The sequence below is a fragment of the Misgurnus anguillicaudatus genome, chromosome 11, assembly GCF_027580225.2.
Source record: "Misgurnus anguillicaudatus chromosome 11, ASM2758022v2, whole genome shotgun sequence".
NCBI lineage: Eukaryota > Metazoa > Chordata > Actinopteri > Cypriniformes > Cobitidae > Misgurnus > Misgurnus anguillicaudatus.
In genome coordinates, this window is record NC_073347.2 from 37,348,145 (window position 1) to 37,366,158 (window position 18,014).

At 36.1% G+C, this 18,014-nt stretch overlaps 1 protein-coding gene across 2 annotated transcripts in view; it reads right to left on the reverse strand.

Annotated features, from left to right (window-relative positions):
* The window catches only part of LOC129415910 (inositol polyphosphate-5-phosphatase A), a 130,129-nt gene that overhangs the window by 21,754 nt on the left and 90,361 nt on the right, over nucleotides 1-18,014 (reverse strand). For both annotated transcript variants that reach the window (XM_055170102.2, XM_055170101.2), the window contains exon 10: nucleotides 1,279-1,374. In XM_055170102.2, the coding sequence (XP_055026077.1) occupies nucleotides 1,279-1,374 (96 nt within the window). The remainder of the gene's footprint in view (nucleotides 1-1,278; nucleotides 1,375-18,014) is intronic.

Below are 18,014 nucleotides of genomic sequence, written 5' to 3' on the forward strand. Positions count from 1 at the left end.
GCCCAGAGGATCTTATGAAAAACTTTACATTATTTTACTCAAAGTCACTAAAAATCGAGCAGGACCAAAACATTGTACAGTTGATCGCTGTGAAAAACGCTAAGCAACGGCGTCAAGTATAACCGCTGCAATGAAAGTGATCTTAATATGACAAAGTAAGTGTTTTGATTAATGACATTAATGTTTATTTTTTAGTCAGTGTGTACAACTAGTCAACTAAATTAATATAAAATGGCAAAGATGAATGCACATTTGTACATTGAATTAATAGATTTCTAGCATTTTGAAACAAAAACTCAACTGTTATGGATTTATTGGATTTTGTGGAAAAATATAACTCGTTTTTATAATAAATCTTTGAAAATCAAGTTATGGATTTGAATTTATGTTTTTATAACCTAAAGATGCTATGGGAAAGTTTGTAACAGAAAATAGTGGTTTTCATCTTGTCACTTTCTTGTTATAGAAAACACGTTTTTACCAAAATTTGTCAAAATTGATTTATTGTGTTTTGGAACCAAATTCTTCATATATAACCTTATTAAAAAGTGTTACAGAAATTTGTATTTCATATTATCCAGAGCACCTTTTCTTGTTGCTTGATGACGTTTATTCAGAAATAAAATCCAGAAATGCGCAGATGCTATACAATTCGACAATCTCTAACGATGTTTACCATGAAAAATTTTTTGTCAATCTGACTGAATTTAATCCAATTGCAGGTTACGAAAGTACAGTTTACATGCACCCTAAACTTTGCAATGTGATAGTTAGTTTAAATGTACAGTCTATATAATCATCTGCGTAAGCACACAGCCAGGGTTGCCAGATTCACGTACCAAAACCAGTCCAATGGACATTCAAAACTATCCCAAAAGCATCCCAATGACTATCCGCAGCCTAAATATCAATAACTACTGAACTACACTCATCTTATATTTTTAACCTGCAGAAAAATATCAACTCGCTGAAACATTTTAAAAGTAGCCCAAATTTAAAGTCCGCAAAAAGCAGAGGACTTGGCAACGCAGCATACAGCTGTTAGGTAACCCTAACGGCAAATTTTGCTGAAAGGTGACAAGTTTGCACCTTTGCACACTGATGGAGTCTACTTCTTTATTTCTGTGTTTGTGATATTAATAAAATATTAGCAGTAAAATTGAAATGCCTGTTTTGTTTCTTTCAGCTGTTTTAGTCATTCATGTAAGAGGACAGATATAAGTGTCTCTCAGAAATCCAGATTCACACAACGTGCTTGTGTATGTGTCAATAATTTACCTTGTGGTCATTGTCTGACTCTCTGAAAATCAGTTTGTCGACTGCATCGGTGTCATTCGCTCGCACCGTCTGCATGGTGGCCGTGGAACAAAGACTCTGTGGAGAAACAGAAGATTTTCACCTCAGCTGTCTTCATTATAAAAACACTGTGTGTTACATTAAAACCAAACATATCTATGTGCATTACAGGTGTACATTACATTACTTAAATTAACAACTGTACAAATGAGCAATGTGACATTATTAGTACAAAACTGAAATATAATTTCTTAGAGAATGTATTTATTTCCAATTTATTGAACCATCTGTTTATATTTTTATTTACCCCCTTGATTAAAGAGTCCAGACATCAGAAAGTATCAGTCTATATACTGATGGGGTTTTTTTTTTAGATGATGGAAACATGCATGCATTACGGATGTGACAACGAAGTACACAAGTTTTTGAGAGAAACAAAGTTTGTAGGAATTCTGTGAATTAAAATGCAGAAACCAGAAGCAATAATACTCAACAAATGGAGAAGGGACGGGTCTTCAAAGAACAAATACATGTTAATTAATTAAAATTTTCAAGTGTGCATTTATGAAGAAGCTGCACTTATTTAAAAAAAAAAAAAAAACTACAACCTAACAAGAGAGGTAAGGTAAGGAAAGGTAAGGTTGACGTTTGCATGGAATTGCTCAAATTAAATCAAAAAACTTTTAGTGCATTGAATGGTCTTGTGTGCAGAAAATCATTGTGATGTAATCTTCCTCCAGTACTACTAACATTACAGAGTGACTTTAAGCATCACACATTTAAAGAGCAGTCGTTTGTTTCTGAGCCAAAACAAGAAATGATCCGTCTCACTTTATTTCTTGATATGTATTGAACCAAAAGAGTGTGTGCATGGTTAAATTCCCTTTTGTCAACTCTTTTAACAATTAGTTAAACATTCGACCATCTGTGTTTGAGAAGAGTTGAATGAGGTAATCCTCGAACCGCCGGTTCCCAGCGCGCACGGTCGAGCCCAAGAAGCGATTGAAATTCAAAGCACAGATTAGCTAATCAGGTCAAGCCAATAAAACCTCCAGAAAAAACCCTTTGGAGAGAAATGTCACAAATCAGGCGGTCTGAAGCACAGAGGAGTCGTACATCAGAACAAACAGACGCTTAAGCTGCTTTCTAAAGAGAGAACAAATCGCTGCATCTTTGGGTTCCTTCAGAGCGCCAGGGATCCAAACTAATGCGCTTTACTCTCATTAAACCCAATAGCTTTAAATGAAGGGCCAGAGATGCAGAGATTTGCCTGTCAAGAGTCACTGTAGCCACACCCACAATCACAACCTATTCATAATATTCATATTTCTTTTTAAAATCTTTTCAAATCCAAAGTTTAGCTGGATGTCTCTCATTCAAAAATAATAAATTATATAAATATACATTTCTTTTATTAAAAAACATTTTATTTAAAAAAATAAGTTTGAAATGGATAACTTGGACTGAATGATGAAGATAAAGCAGCCAATAAGAGCCCAGATGTCAGAGCTGGTCTGGGGCCAGCATAAATGATGCCAGTTCACAGAAGTGCAACTTCACTAATCCAGTACTGGGTCATCACAAAAGTTTATCATTTGAAAGTGTTTTGAGGCCATGAGAGATGCAAAACAGATCTCAATGCATTAGTCCTAGAAGTTTTATGTGTGTACACATCCACAAAGCATGCATACAGAAAGACTCAAGGCTTCAAACAAATAACAGATTTCACTTTATTTTCTTGACTGATCGTATTTACATGAACTTATCTGTAAATGCTGCAATATCCTAAAACATAATCAGTGATGTCTTCAGTGAAAGTGTCCAGTTTAGAAATGAAACACTATATTGGATCTGCGTGCATTAGGTCTTAAAGCGAGAGCACATCAAATAAACCTTGTGCTACTGTTCAGGTAGATCAGTCTAATAAATTGTGACGATTATAACCATTAATTGACTGTTTTAGGGCTTGGGTATTTAATTTTCGTACATCTTTTGGTTTGTTCGTGAAATAATTTTCACACATTGTTGTGATTATTTAAATGAAATATTTTGCAAGGTTTACCTGGCAGTAAATATTAATACATATAACACATATTTCAAAGTATTTATTTAATGAATATATCTCAAAAAATGACATTTTTTCATAAAAAAATAAACACAATAAAGTGTCTGAAAAATAACTGAAAATAAAAATGCAATCAAAATAAACAGACTATACCAGAACAGGCCTTATAGCCAATCCTACTAAGGTCATATTGTTACTGGTGTCTAATGTCTGTAGTGCCTGCAAAAAAATCGATTCATTACAGATCCATAAGAATAACATCCTTTACTTCCCTCAATTTGAAATTGCTGTTTTGGAAATGTATGTTTTAGCTGGCAGTTCATACTGCTCATCAAAGTTTTGCAGCATTTCTTTCTTTTTTCCACTGTATTGAATGGCTTTGCAATGTATCGCGTTACACTGTCAGTTAAGGAGTGCTATTTAATACTGTCTCATTTATACAGGCACTGCAGCTCCCCCTTGTGTTTTTTAGAGAGATGTGCAATCATTGCGGTGATCAGGTGATGAGGTCAAACAATCACGATGAGACGATTATTTAATCATTGTGACAGCCCTAAGTCAAACAACAACAGACACAAAACTAAATCACTCACTGTTAATAACTTGTTCACTTTCTATTAAGGGTTCATCTAGATTTAATTTATACAGATGATGTAGTATTACTTTATATTTCACTGCTATATGTACCGAAACTGTTAGATCTGTCTGAAAAACTTGAACGGTTTTATTTAATTTGCATGTTTCTTCTTTAGTTTTTATTTGTGCTATTGCTCATATTTGATTATTTATTATTGACTCTTTACTTGTCTTCAACAAAATTTGAAATGTATATGGTATTTATAGTTTTTGTATCATAACATTATTTATTAGGGTTAGCTCATTATTATGAGCAAAAAAAAAACCAATGAAATACATAATGAGGCTGGTTTTATTTTAGTGTTCCTTTGTGGTGGGGTTATGTGAAAATTTGGGCAAAGTCAAAATCTGAACCACTTGCTAGTAGAAAAAATCTTAGCGTTAAGCCCTAGATGTGAACTCTGTGAAAAAATATTATTCTGGGTTAAGACGTCAAGAAGCTCATTGATATAATGACAAAGAGAACATTTCTGTAAACTCCAGACAAACAAGATGATCAAACATATCAGAGTTTTGATTTCTTTTGGATTTAGTCACAACATCAATCCTAAAGTTACATTTGTGTTATTCTAAATGTTTTGATGAGTTCAACTGAAAGAATCAAACACACACACACACACACACACACACACACACACACACACACACTTGTTCATCCTCCAAACATCTCATCATGTGTTCAGTTACATCTTAATAAAACAACATTAATTAAGATCTTGTGATTACAGAGCAGCTGCATTAACACAATCCACCACTGAGCACAACTGACTGTGATTGGACAACTCAAGTCATGTGAGAGAGAGAGAGAGAGAGAGAGAGAGAGAGAGAGAGAGAGAGAGAGAGAGAGAGAGACTTTCAGCAGTGTCTCTCTCTCTCTCTCTCTCTCACTCTCTCTCTCGGCTGTATAATGTGTTTGAATTCTGTTAGACCGTCAGGAGAAATATGTGCGAGCATGTGTAGAGACGCTGACCTGCATCACACTGCATCAGTCTGAAACCTTAAAACTGACACATGGTGCTGTTTTTACACAAAACCACCGCAGTATTACCATGGTAAATGACAAACATATGGTATTGTCATGCTACTGTGAATGTTAAAACACACGGTAATTTTGGTGATTTTTTATTTATTTGATACACTGCCTAAACAATTACTTCACATAACAGAGGTTTACATACAAGGAAAACATTACAACTGAATTTACACAAATCTGTTGTATGTAAAGTTCACACTTGCTTTGGTTCTTAAAGTCCCTATAAAGTCAGATATTAAATGTGTTCAGAGTACAGAAAAATGAGACATTAACCACCCAATTAAATCTGAATAAACTTAACTCAGAAATGGTGAAAAACTTTTAACTCAATAACTTTGCAATTTATTACCTTACAGTCTTGTAATGTGTTTCAGCAATGCATTTCTAACATTTATAATGTGCAACTAGTTTCAAGATAGACATAACAGGGACTTTAATGTTTCCTCAGTGGTCTACACTATTAAAAATAAACATGCTTCAAATGTACCACGGGTCTGTTGAATGCTTTATTCTGATTGGCTGAGAAATGATCCACGGGAGTTGATTATTCTTTTGTAAACCGCACACCTAACTTGTCAAATGCCTTAAAAATAGACACCAGAGCAATGTTTGTGGTAACTGTGGTATAGAGGAATAATTGACTGACTAAATTATAAGAAAATAATGCACACCTGCTGTTTAATGGAACTCCACTTGGGTGTGCATTATTGAACAAAACACAAACTTACCACTCAGAAACGTCCACTAACAATCTCCAAACAATTGATTATTCCTCAAAATCTGATACAGACTCAAACTCAGATAAGATCTGTTTACACACACACAGAGCTACTGAAGGAGAAAATCAGCCAATCAGAGCAGAGCTCAACATTATTATTCATGATGACCCTTTCAAATAAGATAATAAAAGACCATTTCATTATAAAGACAAATCCTAGGTTTGTAAATAAACATGTAAAACTGACTCTGGATCATTTTTGCACTTAATAAAGAGACAAACCTTCTGTGTAGATATCTGAGGACAATTTACCATATCAATGCATTCTTTAGCACCTTTAAGAGTTTATGTATGAGTGAGTTTTGTGATAGAAAGACTCATAAAGAACAAGAATATTAGAAACCTTCACTAAAGCTCAAAGAAGACAACATCATTACATTAGGAGTCAAAGGGACGTACATTTTTAAACAGGATCATCTGAATTCACTGTCTTCTGAATAAAGCTTTTAAAGGACAGCAAGATGTTGTGTGTATATATGACACAGTACATAGAAAGTGATTGTGTGAAACTAGTCTGATTTTATATTCAAAGTGTTTCTCAATGTCTGGTGTCAATGCATTACAGTGTTTTTTGTAGACTGAAATGATCTTCTGTGGTATCAGACAGCCCATCACAGAGCTCATCTATCCAGCTTAACCTACATTCAAACCCAGCACATTCCTTCAAACCACATGATTATTTCAGGTTTAGAGAGTTTGTTACCCTAATCCTGACCTAAAGAGCGATCGGTTAATGTTTCTCTCACACATATATCCGTTCCCATCAGCCCCTACACCGAAGGAAACTCACCGCACAGCAACGTAGGAGGTCTGCGGCCTGAAAAGAGACGCGTTCAGATAAAGACGGGACAGGATAAAGACACCTATTTATCTTGGCCAGAGGAACATCTGGGAAATCTCTCTAAAACAATGAGCACAGGGCCACGGGTGTCACTCCTGCGCTCCAATACCTCCGAATCCCGGCCGACCGCGTTTGTTCGCCGTGGCAAATAATGGAAGGGCCACAAATCATTGTGGGATGCGAGAGGTGTTGTGTGTGTGTGTGTTCGCCCCTTTGGTATTTAACCACTCAAATGGGCCATTCTCTAGAGCCCGGCAGGACAAATTGGCCAGCCTGAAAGTCTTTGAGAGTCAGGGCAGCGCGAGGAGAATGGAGCAGGCCTGAAACACAGGGAACAGCCCCATAAAAATTCATCACTTTGACCCCAATGACCCTATCGACAGTGGGGTGGAGGGCGGGTTAGACACACCCGATGTGTGTGTGTGTGTGTGTGTGTGTGAGAGCAGTACCATCTTAAAATCATGCTTACAGAAACACAGATGCTCTTTTACTCTCCATCTATCCAACATTTTAAGTCATCATCTATGCTGTGCCAAACAACTTTGCTAAAATCACTCATTTTGGTCAAATTGGCAGCATTATTCATGGAGAATGCATGATGTGTTGACAACATGTATTATTTTCTTTTTTTAGAATTATATCAACAAAATCGTCACAATCAAACTGTTAGTATTTTGCTGAATATTTAAGCTCAGCTGGTTTTTGGAAAAGAGCCACAGATCTTAAATCTACAAGATTCTGATGATCCTTTAATAATCTTCATAATCTTATCTAATATGAAGAAATATTTTGAATATCACTTTCACACTCGCATGCACACACACATAATGTGTAAATGAAAATGGTTGTGGACAAGCAGATGTTTCATTGTGTGAGTTGTGTTGTGTCAGTAAGGGGTGTGTATGTTCACTGATTTAAGTGAGTTAAAGATTCATTGTTTTACACAATCACTCCACCTGTACACACACACACACACAAACACACACAATGACAGCAGATGAAATGTGTTAAATTCTCCTGCTGTTTGTGAGCAGTCGCACAGATGGTCAACAAACTGTTTAATCTCTGTTCTCCACTGAAAGGCATCGGTGCTTCACAGACTTTATAATGCTAATATCTACAGTGGAGAGCAGCCAATGAACCATTTATTATATAAAAGATTTCATCATGAGTAATGAGATGAACTCTACTGCTTCAATACACCTCCTATCAGCCTGCACACAGTCATACAAATCATCAACATTATAAAACAACAAAAAACCTTCACAGCAGTCACCCGTCACCAGATGCATGCTGGGATGTTTACAAACACTAATGAATGAGTGTTTATATGTTTACTGGACACTTAATGGCTGATTTACCTTCACTATGTAGCCAAACTCATCCATTAAACAAAATCAATAAATTCAATGTTTTCTAAAGGAAAAGTCAAGCGCATTCATATCATTTTAAATGATAGAGTATTTAAATATAACACGATCTGACTATTCAATAAGATCAGTGTTTAATGATGATGTCACACTAATCTGTGATGATTTCATTGGATGAAGGAATGTAAATCAGCGTGTGAAGTCTCATTAGATTGTTGCTTGTTGAACTTTATTGATCGTTTCAGTAATGAACTGGACAGAGTAAAGTGTTTTAATCTCATCTTAAGAGCCTCAAACACAGTTATTGAACCATCCAGTCATTTCAGAAGCGTGCATGCGTTTGCATTTCTGTGCGCTACTTAAACTGTAAAGATAATCTGTCTGTACACATGCCATATTTAACTATATAGAGAATATCTTGCTGTTCATGCGTTTAAAACATTAGCATTACTGAAAAAGGCAACAACAACAAAATGTCTAAAAAGGACACTACAGTAATTTTACGCACTGTGTTAATTGTATCTTAAAAGCGTTTTCATCATTCACAAGAATCTCAGCTTTCCAAAAATATGTGACATGTTTAGCTTTTTGTTTTTGATTTGTCATGAGGTTTTCATAAGGGATAATGTACAGGCAGCAGGTTGTCATCTCAGAAATAAAGCCCGACGGTGTGATCAGGATATCAGTGGAGGGTTTTGTATGACCCTGAAAGGGTTAATTTCTGGGATAACCACTGGCTCAATTATTATTTTATTTGTTCAGTTTTATCAAAATAAGACCTTCCATGAGAAAAACCTATTTAGTTTTAGTTTTAAGATAAGAGAAGAGGTTCAGATGTCATGAACACACTATTTGGTTTAATCATTTGAAGAGTTTTGTTGCTAAACGAGATAAATCCATTTTTTAACCTTTTTGTCAAAACATGTTTATTATTATGTTATCATGTTATTATTTTGTTTTATAGTGCTACTTAGCTGTATTTTTTAAGTTATGAAGGTTTAAATCAAAACAAACCAACTGCAGTTTAATTGATATTAATTGGAATGCACAACAAAAAAACAAGATTTCTGAACAATTAAAAAAACGGTGGTTATCTTGTTTTGCAACGAAACTCTTCATTTGTAAATATAATCTCATACATGTTATTAAAAATATATATTTTTAGATTTAATTTTGTGTATTATTAAACTGCACCTGTTAATTCATCCAAAGTACCGCGTGTTATTAGTTTTGAGCGATGGTTATCCAAACAGAACAAACCTTGGAATGTTGTGACTGGCCAATCAGAATCAAGCATTTTAGAGAGTCGTGTAATAATGTCAAATAATGCAGAGTGTTCCTCCCACATTGGAACTTTAAGGGGCATTACAGGCTTTAAAAGTGATTGATCTGTGATTTTACAGAAGATGTGAGCTCAGTATTACACACAATCATTAAAAATATTAACTAAATAAATAACTTAAGAAATCTAGCTTTGGAAAGAGCACAAGTGTAAGCTCATGTAAGCACAAGTGTGATTGTTTCTCAGCTCAGAGGTTAAAAATCAAACGAGTTAAATATTAATGGCAAATCACTGAGAATTGACTAAGACAGACCTTGACTTTCTCATGAAATCATGTGTGACGTAAATACAGAAAAATAAAACGCACAGTGTGCAGCAATATTAGCTGTATAATGATGCTTAAAGCTCCACTGTGTAGGATCTACTCCCATCAAGCGGTGAAAGTCTATATGACAACCAACTGAATTTTACTTTCTAGCCCCCCCCATTCGGAACGCGTTTTAACTCGTACGGTGGCCCGGCCGTGTCATGCCAAGGTTAACATGGCTTCCAGTAGTTACAAAGCAAAAGCAATGAAAAAAAAATGAACAATTTGCAATGTCATTTGCCTGTGATCAGTCAAAGCACACAGATTTATGTTTAACATGGAAAAAGTCTGATTGTCATGATATGTCCGCTTAAAATCACATACAAAAAGCAATCATAAACGTAGCTTAGACACTTCTTTTTTCATCGACGCGAGGAAAATATCACACGGGCTGTTAAACTTGGTATTAAGATGTGTTTTCATTGATCAGATCACAAGTGGACGAGAGAGACACATTACGTTTACACAAGGTGTTTAAATCCGTCTCTTTTTGTCCATTTTCAACAGCTTCTCTTCAGATTACTGAGGAGATGGTTTGTGGACGAGTCCCTCTCCTGTCATTTACTCATGAGCTGGAGTAATGACAGGTTTAAATGGACACGAACTAATATGTCAGAGTCCAATGCTTATGTTTAAGTAAACATTACATGTCCGTGTATATGTAAGAGCTTTCTCTGATATTGGTGAAATAAGATCGCTCAACTTTCACACGCTTGTAAAATGAAACGAAAGACGCGCAGATCAGACGCTTTTATCAATGAAAGGCTAAAAATAGCGCTGTACACCGTGTGTTTGTGTTAGATGTCAGAAAAGATGAAAAACATTTATCTCAGTACCTCAGATTACATAAATGTGCGGAGAGACGGCGTGTGGCTGTTCCAAGACATTAAACCACATGCATGTTTACACTAACAAGTGTTACGCATACCCATGCTATAGTTAGCCAAGGAACTATAAAACTTCAAGTTTACAACATAAACTGTATAGATGTAAACGAATATGCTGAATTACCTGTGGTGAAGTAACCTAGCAACTTCATTGTCCAATGAGCCCCATCTTGGAAAACTAACTCCAATATTGACTTTGGTCTTGATGTTTTTCCTGTCGCGTTGTCGTTTAAAATCCCTGTTTCGCTTCCTTGGCGACTTGTTTTAATGTCCTCGAGAATAGTTCTTCAACAGGCTTTCAAATCAAAGCATTAGATCGCAGGTTTATCACGGCGTGCGGCCGAAGGATTCAGTCTAACGCAGGTCACATATCCGGGCTGCATACGTCATCAAGCCTGGTTTATTTAAATTAACTGAGCATTACATTCGCAAGTCATAAGCATATTACATCAATTTACAATTAACTAAGAATAAATGTCAGCTTTATAATTGTTAATATTCTGAAATAAGACTGTCTTGATGACGTATACCGCCTACACATGCAACCTCCGTAGGCTTCAGCTCGCGGCCAGCTTGAGTGTACTCTGAAAGCGCGAAAGGTGGAGCTTGAATTTCAGGAATGTCCCTCGTCAGCGAATGTATTTCAAAGATGGAGGCACAACATGGATTCAGCCAGAGAGCGACTCGATCGTATGTATTTTAAATAGCAGATTCTACACTTACGAGAATACTTTGATTAGTGGGGTGGAAGGAATTACACATGAATGAGCACATACTTTTGGAAGAAAACATGGGTTTTTGCTAAGAATTAACTAAAAAAAGTACACACTGGAGCTTTAATAAACTCATAATGAATAAATCACAACATCTATTAAACAAAACTCTTCAACTCTTCAACAAAACCTCTTTCTCTTTCTGGTTGTGTTACAGTTTAAAAAGGCTTAAAGCACATTAAGCAACACTTCACTCACACACACACACACAAACAATCAATGCGTCTGAGAAAGAGTTTTAGTATTCTGAGCTGTGAGTGTTGTGTGATGGCTGATTTTTCATGGTCCTCCCTCTTGTTGTGACCCCACCTTACATCCTTTAAAAGTAAAGCTGAGAAACAAGCTGTCAGACAAACACCATGAAATCAGGAACAATACACAGCGTCTGACTCTATCGCTCTTAAACACCACAATCATCATGAGTCCAACATGTCAGAAAATCACACCAGCTCATCCAGACAATAATATGTCAAGGTTTAAAGCTGAAATACTCTATGAAGCTCTCATTAAATGTGCCATATAATGTAAAAATGTATTTATGTAGTCATAGATGAATAATAAGAGTTGTGTACATGGCAATAAAATATCATGAGCCTAAACACGAATGTTTCCTCCTTCTTATGTAAACCTCAAAAGACCGCTGGAAAACAGACCAATCACAACATAACACAGGCTGTGACATCACAGTCCAGATGTACACCCCAACATTAACTTGTTGGTATAATGTTGTTGCAATGATAAAAATAAAGTTGTGACTGCTGAGTTACTGTACATTCACACAGTGAGAATGGGTTGGGACATGCGTTGCTGAACTAAATTGTGGATCCGTCTGCATCGTGTCGCTGCCACTGATCACGAGTGAAGTTGAACATTTCTCAACTTTTTAAGCGCAAACGCATGCGTCAGCCAATCAGATTACTTTATACAAATAACCTAGTGTAGAGCCAGCCAATTACGTTTATGCAAGACCGGAGCATGTGTTGCGGCCACTGTGATTGGCTGTTAACCACACTTCAGACAAGTCTTCTGTCAAGCGTTATGAATGTGAATGTTCTGTTAGCGCTATCAGCTAGTTAATGCTATATGCTAACGTTTAGGCTGAAGATCTACACGGCAAAAGATGACTTTCTTACTTAGTGTTTTTGTCTTGTTTTTAGTACAAATATATAAACATTCTTAAATTAATATGCTTTTCTTGATAAGCATAAAATAAGTCTAGTTCTAATTTATCCAATTTAAGTCAATTTGTGCTTAAAACAATTAAGTTTTAAGTTTTTTTCTTATTTTTTTCTTGTTTTAAACACAAATTCACTTCAATTGTATGTTTTTTAACTAAGAATTAGACTTATTTTCTTAGGTAATGTAATGATAATTTGTCTGTTTACACGCCACATTAAATATAATAGTGATGGAGAGGAAAAAACTGCTGTTCATGTGTTCAGATGTCTGATGTCCTAAAACTACGATATTACCATGGTACTTTCTTACTATAGTACAGGTCTTTCAGATTTAATAGACAGACAGACAGACGTTGGTCCGCTCTTATTCTCTGTCGAGTCACTGGTTTCATCCTGCTGGGCTCCTCAGAGAAACGAGCATCGCAGATAAATCACAGGAGGAATTAAAGGACGAGAGGCCATGAATTCTCAATGTGCCACTTAATGACTCTCTTAAATATGATGGGCGAGCGGCAGCACGATGGAGAACGAGAGACGGCTGTTTAATGTCAGTCAGTCAGAGCTGAAATACCACAGTCCATGTCAGCGTACACAGACAGCAGGGATTAGAAAACATCACAGCGGCAGATTGAAACGCTTTCCTAAGATTAATGCAGAGAAGAAAAATCTAGAAGACACAAAACTATCAAATATTCACCAAAAGCATTTAGGAGCTAAAAACTTTTAAGAAAGAAAACTTAAAAAGACACATAAATACTTTGAAAGCATCTTTGAAACTCATCAATAGTTTTTTCAAGAGACAGGTTTGATATTTTCCCCCTATATTTATACTAATAGCAGACTCCCATCATCCTTTGAAAGTGTATCCGAACTCATCCTAACTGACCACCTGCACTAAGACTGCACGATATTCAGTAAATAAGTGATTCTACTGTTAAATGTGGCTGTAATGATATTTCTTGTTATTTTCCTGCAGAAATGCTATTTTTATTAGCTTTTTTTAAGTGATTCAGATATGTAATTGTCATACTGAAATCAACAGGTAATACATATTCTTCAAGTTATTGCAACTCTCTGCGAGATAGATATCAAGAAATCTTCCGCTATATGGTGCAGCCTTAACCTGTACAGACACATCTGAAGAGCTGTTTGATACTAAAACTATCATCAGGCAATGTCATTCTCTTCTTGTATGCAGGTTTAAAGTAGTTCGGTAAAAAATAGCCTTTTCATTTGTCATATAGCAACTCTATAGCAAGTAGGCCTATATGGTTTTCGTATATGATATTTTATTTTTCTCTGTTAGATCAATGTTGACAGTATAATATTTTTGTTTTATTCTTCCCTGAGAACCTGGCAAGAAGTCTTTGTACCCCGGTGTTGCCACAAGTGCACCTTAAAAAAGAGAGAGATCATGGTCAGTTTTTTGAGAAGAGATGCTAAGATGGTCGTCGTCAGGACAATCTTTTGTTAAAAAGATGTCAATTAAAAGGTGATTTCATTTTGCATAAGCCAACGGGTTTCCTTCATTCATATTTTGCTAATAATTTGTGTGACAGATGTCATATTTCAGACTCTCTCTCTCTCTCTTTTAGTTAGATAAATTTAAATGTGAGATTGTAGAAACAAGATCTAAATTTAATGGGATCTGTCGGGTTGGGAAAATGTAATTTCAGCAGATATTTTAAGTGTGAGCGGGTGGGTGAGGAATAAAACATTGCGACAGAGAGATGAAGAAACACAGACGGACCTCAAGTGCAGGAGGAGTGAAAACATGAAATGGAGTTTAATTTATACGAACTCTAAATGAGCAAAGTGGAATGGATTTGAGGAAGCAGCAGCGTGGAAGTTAAGGTTGTACCTAAAACGTGAAGCAGAGTTTCATTTATTAGGGCTTTCCTCTAATGGAATGGATTTGACTGACAGCGTTCTGACAAGTGAACAGACATGTAAGCTAAATTAGAGAAAAAGTGAGTGGGTCCAATATCATTGGTCTTGTCCCACACACATATAATGGTTCTGACGCCAATGGTTTCAATACATCACTAAATGTATAGCACAAGTAAGAAAAACTAAACAAAACTATTTGCAAGATACATTGCAGGAGTGTGAGCATCTCATCATCATGTTGATTTTCACAGCCTTCTATACACATGAAACTGTTCACATACATCAATACCATCCAGTGAACAAGATAGAAGTCAGATATCTATCTGGACATAGAAAACAGACCAGCAGAAAAAGATCCAGACCGAGACATGCAGCTGTTGTGTTGTGCGTTTGTTGAATAAATGCTCGACAACACAAGAACACTTGAGTATCTCACACAAGGAAACACTAGAAAACTCTCCACACGAGGGGCAGACGTGCGATATCTGAAGCTCAGAGTCTGTGATGTCTGTGCCAGTCGGACCCCTCGCGCCCGTCTCCAGAGATGCCGCCCGATGAGCTCGGGCCTTACGGAGCGCGCTCAAACGATCTGTTGTTAATGAGGCTGTGAGAGGAACAGCCTGTGGCTTTTCTTCATTCTCTCACTGTTTTAATTAGGCTGATTAAAAGCTTCGCTCGCTCGCTCACGATGTGTCACGCTCTTTGTTCACGCATTTAAACGTAGAAAAAACTTAAGAGAGGAACAGACAGACAATGCAAGTGGTTGTCCATCTAATGAAACCATCAGAGAGATCATGTGGGTTTATTTGGAGAAAAACACTGACCTATGATGATGATTACTGTTGTAAATAAATGAACACATCACTATGTATTTCTTCCTTATGAACTACACCACAAAATAAAGGCAACAGACACCAATAAACAGCACAAAATACCACTAGACCTCAAGAAACATAAACTACACTGTAAAAAATCACTTTCTTACCTATAGGATTTTTGTCTTGTTTTCAGTACAAATATATACACATTTCTTAAATCAAGATGTACACTGTAAAGAATTTCTGTAGAAATTACAGTATTTCTGGGTATTACTGGCAACTAGCTGCCAGTAACTTACTGTAGATTTTACATTTATGTTATTTACTGGCAACAGTTTGTTCAAAGTTGTTCAAGTCTTTATCTTCTACAGTAAGTTACTGGCAACCAGCTGCATAATTACAGCTATTTTTTTATAGTGTATTTTCTTGATGAGCAAAAAGACCAAAGGAAATAAGTCTGATTTTCACGTAAATAATTCATAAATAATTTTTACAATAAAAGTGAATTTGTCCTTAAAGCAAGCAAAAAAAAAAAACCTGCCAATGGGGTAAGGACATTTGTCTTAAATTTTCTTTAATTAAATGTTTTAAGTAAAAAGTTAACTTATTAAAAAATATTTTTTTTAGGACTTGAATTTTTAGTTATTTGTACTAGGCCTGTCAGAATTAATGCGTTAATAACACGTAAACGTAAATTCGTTTTAATGACACCAATTTTAACAGCATGTTAAAACGAACTAACTTCTGTTTGACAGCCTGTTGTTGGATAAATTAAGAAGCAGCCTTATTGGCCAATCACACCAAATGCATTTTAAACCCTTGGAAACGCAAGGTGCGCCACACTGCCTTTCGCTTTAATAAAGAGCAGTGCAGCGCACCTTTTATATTGCTAGGCAAACACCAAGTCAGCTGTCTTGTCAATCAAATATTGAAGCATGAGTGCTCTTGTGCTGTTAATATCATCAGAAACTTTAAAAAGAGGACGCTTGCTTGGACCTTGTTTGAACAAACATGCAGAAGACAGTAAATGACTGCAGTCCGGTTGATCCAAACAACTGTAAACTTCCATCACCACAACAAATGACCCGCCTTTCCCCTCATTCAATTGGACAATGGAAAGACGCAAATGACAAATGCCGCTTTTCCGCTCTCAGCGCTCCTTCAAAAACGTGTGCTGCAGCAAGCGGCAAGAAAGGCAAGGATATTGCTCACTGCCCAAAGAAAACCATTCAAAAAAGGCACCTGCTACTGCCATAAACGCGTTTGGTGTGATCGGCCCCTTAGACAGTAAATCTAAACTGATCTTTATTTGTATGTTTTCTGAGAGGTGTATCGTCCTAAATGCTTAATCTAATAGAAAGATGAGTCTCCATCCACCTGCGCGTCTGAAATTTTGGTTCTGATTTTAAAACATGCAGGAATTTACAAAATAAAGTGCAGGACTTCAGTTATGTTTGAAGAGTTATTAAGAGAGATAAGACTCGAAAATGATCTTCCTCGCGCTGACTGACAGATCTGAAGCGTGCACACCCCATACACATAGACAGAATTACAGTTTTAAAAACATCCGTTTTGATCGATTAACAGCCCTAATTTGTACTGAGAACAAGACAAAAAGTCATTTTTTTTCAGTGCATCTAAACTAACAATGAGCTCTCATTTCATCATCAGTTTCATCTTCATCAATACTTAATAGAAGTCGTGTGGCTTTATTTTTACAAAAAATCAAAGATAAAGCTTAGACTGTAGTGTGCAGTAATACCTAATGTGTAATACTCAGTGTGTAGTGTACAGTGTGTATTACTTAGTGTGTAGTATACATTGTATAGTGTGTATGTCTCAGTGCAGTGTACACTGTGTGGTGTGCATTACTCAGTGTGTAGTGTACATTGTGTAGTGTGCACTGGGTACTGCTTTGTTCTGATGGTGTTGGATTGAGATCAGGTGTTTGTAATGTTTGCAAGTGTATGTCTGTGTGTGTGTGTGTGTGTGTGTGTGTGTGTGTGTGTGTGTGTGTGTGTGTGTGTGTGTGTGTGTGTGTGTGTGTTTTCATGGTTGGTTTGACAGGGTCACTGTCTGTCCCATGAAACACAGAGCCATTGACTAATGGATGGATGTGTCCCAAAATTAATTAGCCTGACTAATGTAGTGTGTGTTTAATGCCTCTGTCGCCTTTGATTTATGATGGGCCAAATGCACAAACACTGTGTGTACGAAATGAAGCCTTATTCTGAAGGAATGAATTAACACAACACTTACAGGTCTCTAACCAAAACCAACCATGTGTGCACACGCAACAATCACACAAGCTGGTGCACATCTACACAAACACAACACACACAGATGTTGTCTTCTGTCTATCATATGCTCATAGATTCAGGAGAACATTTCACTTCTAACGTGTTTTATTAATAAGTTAATCAGTTTAACAGTACTTCTAATAATTCAGGGTAATAAACAAACTCAATAATGTTTGTACTATCAGGAAAAAAATCATTTTCTAATCAATCAGACTTACGATTCTTGGCAGGTCAAATCCTAAACATCATATTTTACAAGCAGGGACCAGACTAGAATTCATATGACAAGACCAAAAAACATTCAGAAGAACTGAAACCCAACACTGTAACATCATCAGAAAATAGAAACATCTGCTTGAAATGATTTCATTGATTTAATGACATCATTTTATAGACTTTCATTGATTTAATATCAGAATGATGATATTTCTCTATCCACTAACAATTACATTTGCATGAGTTTAGATTTAATTTGACTGATTTATGAGACTTTTTATTTA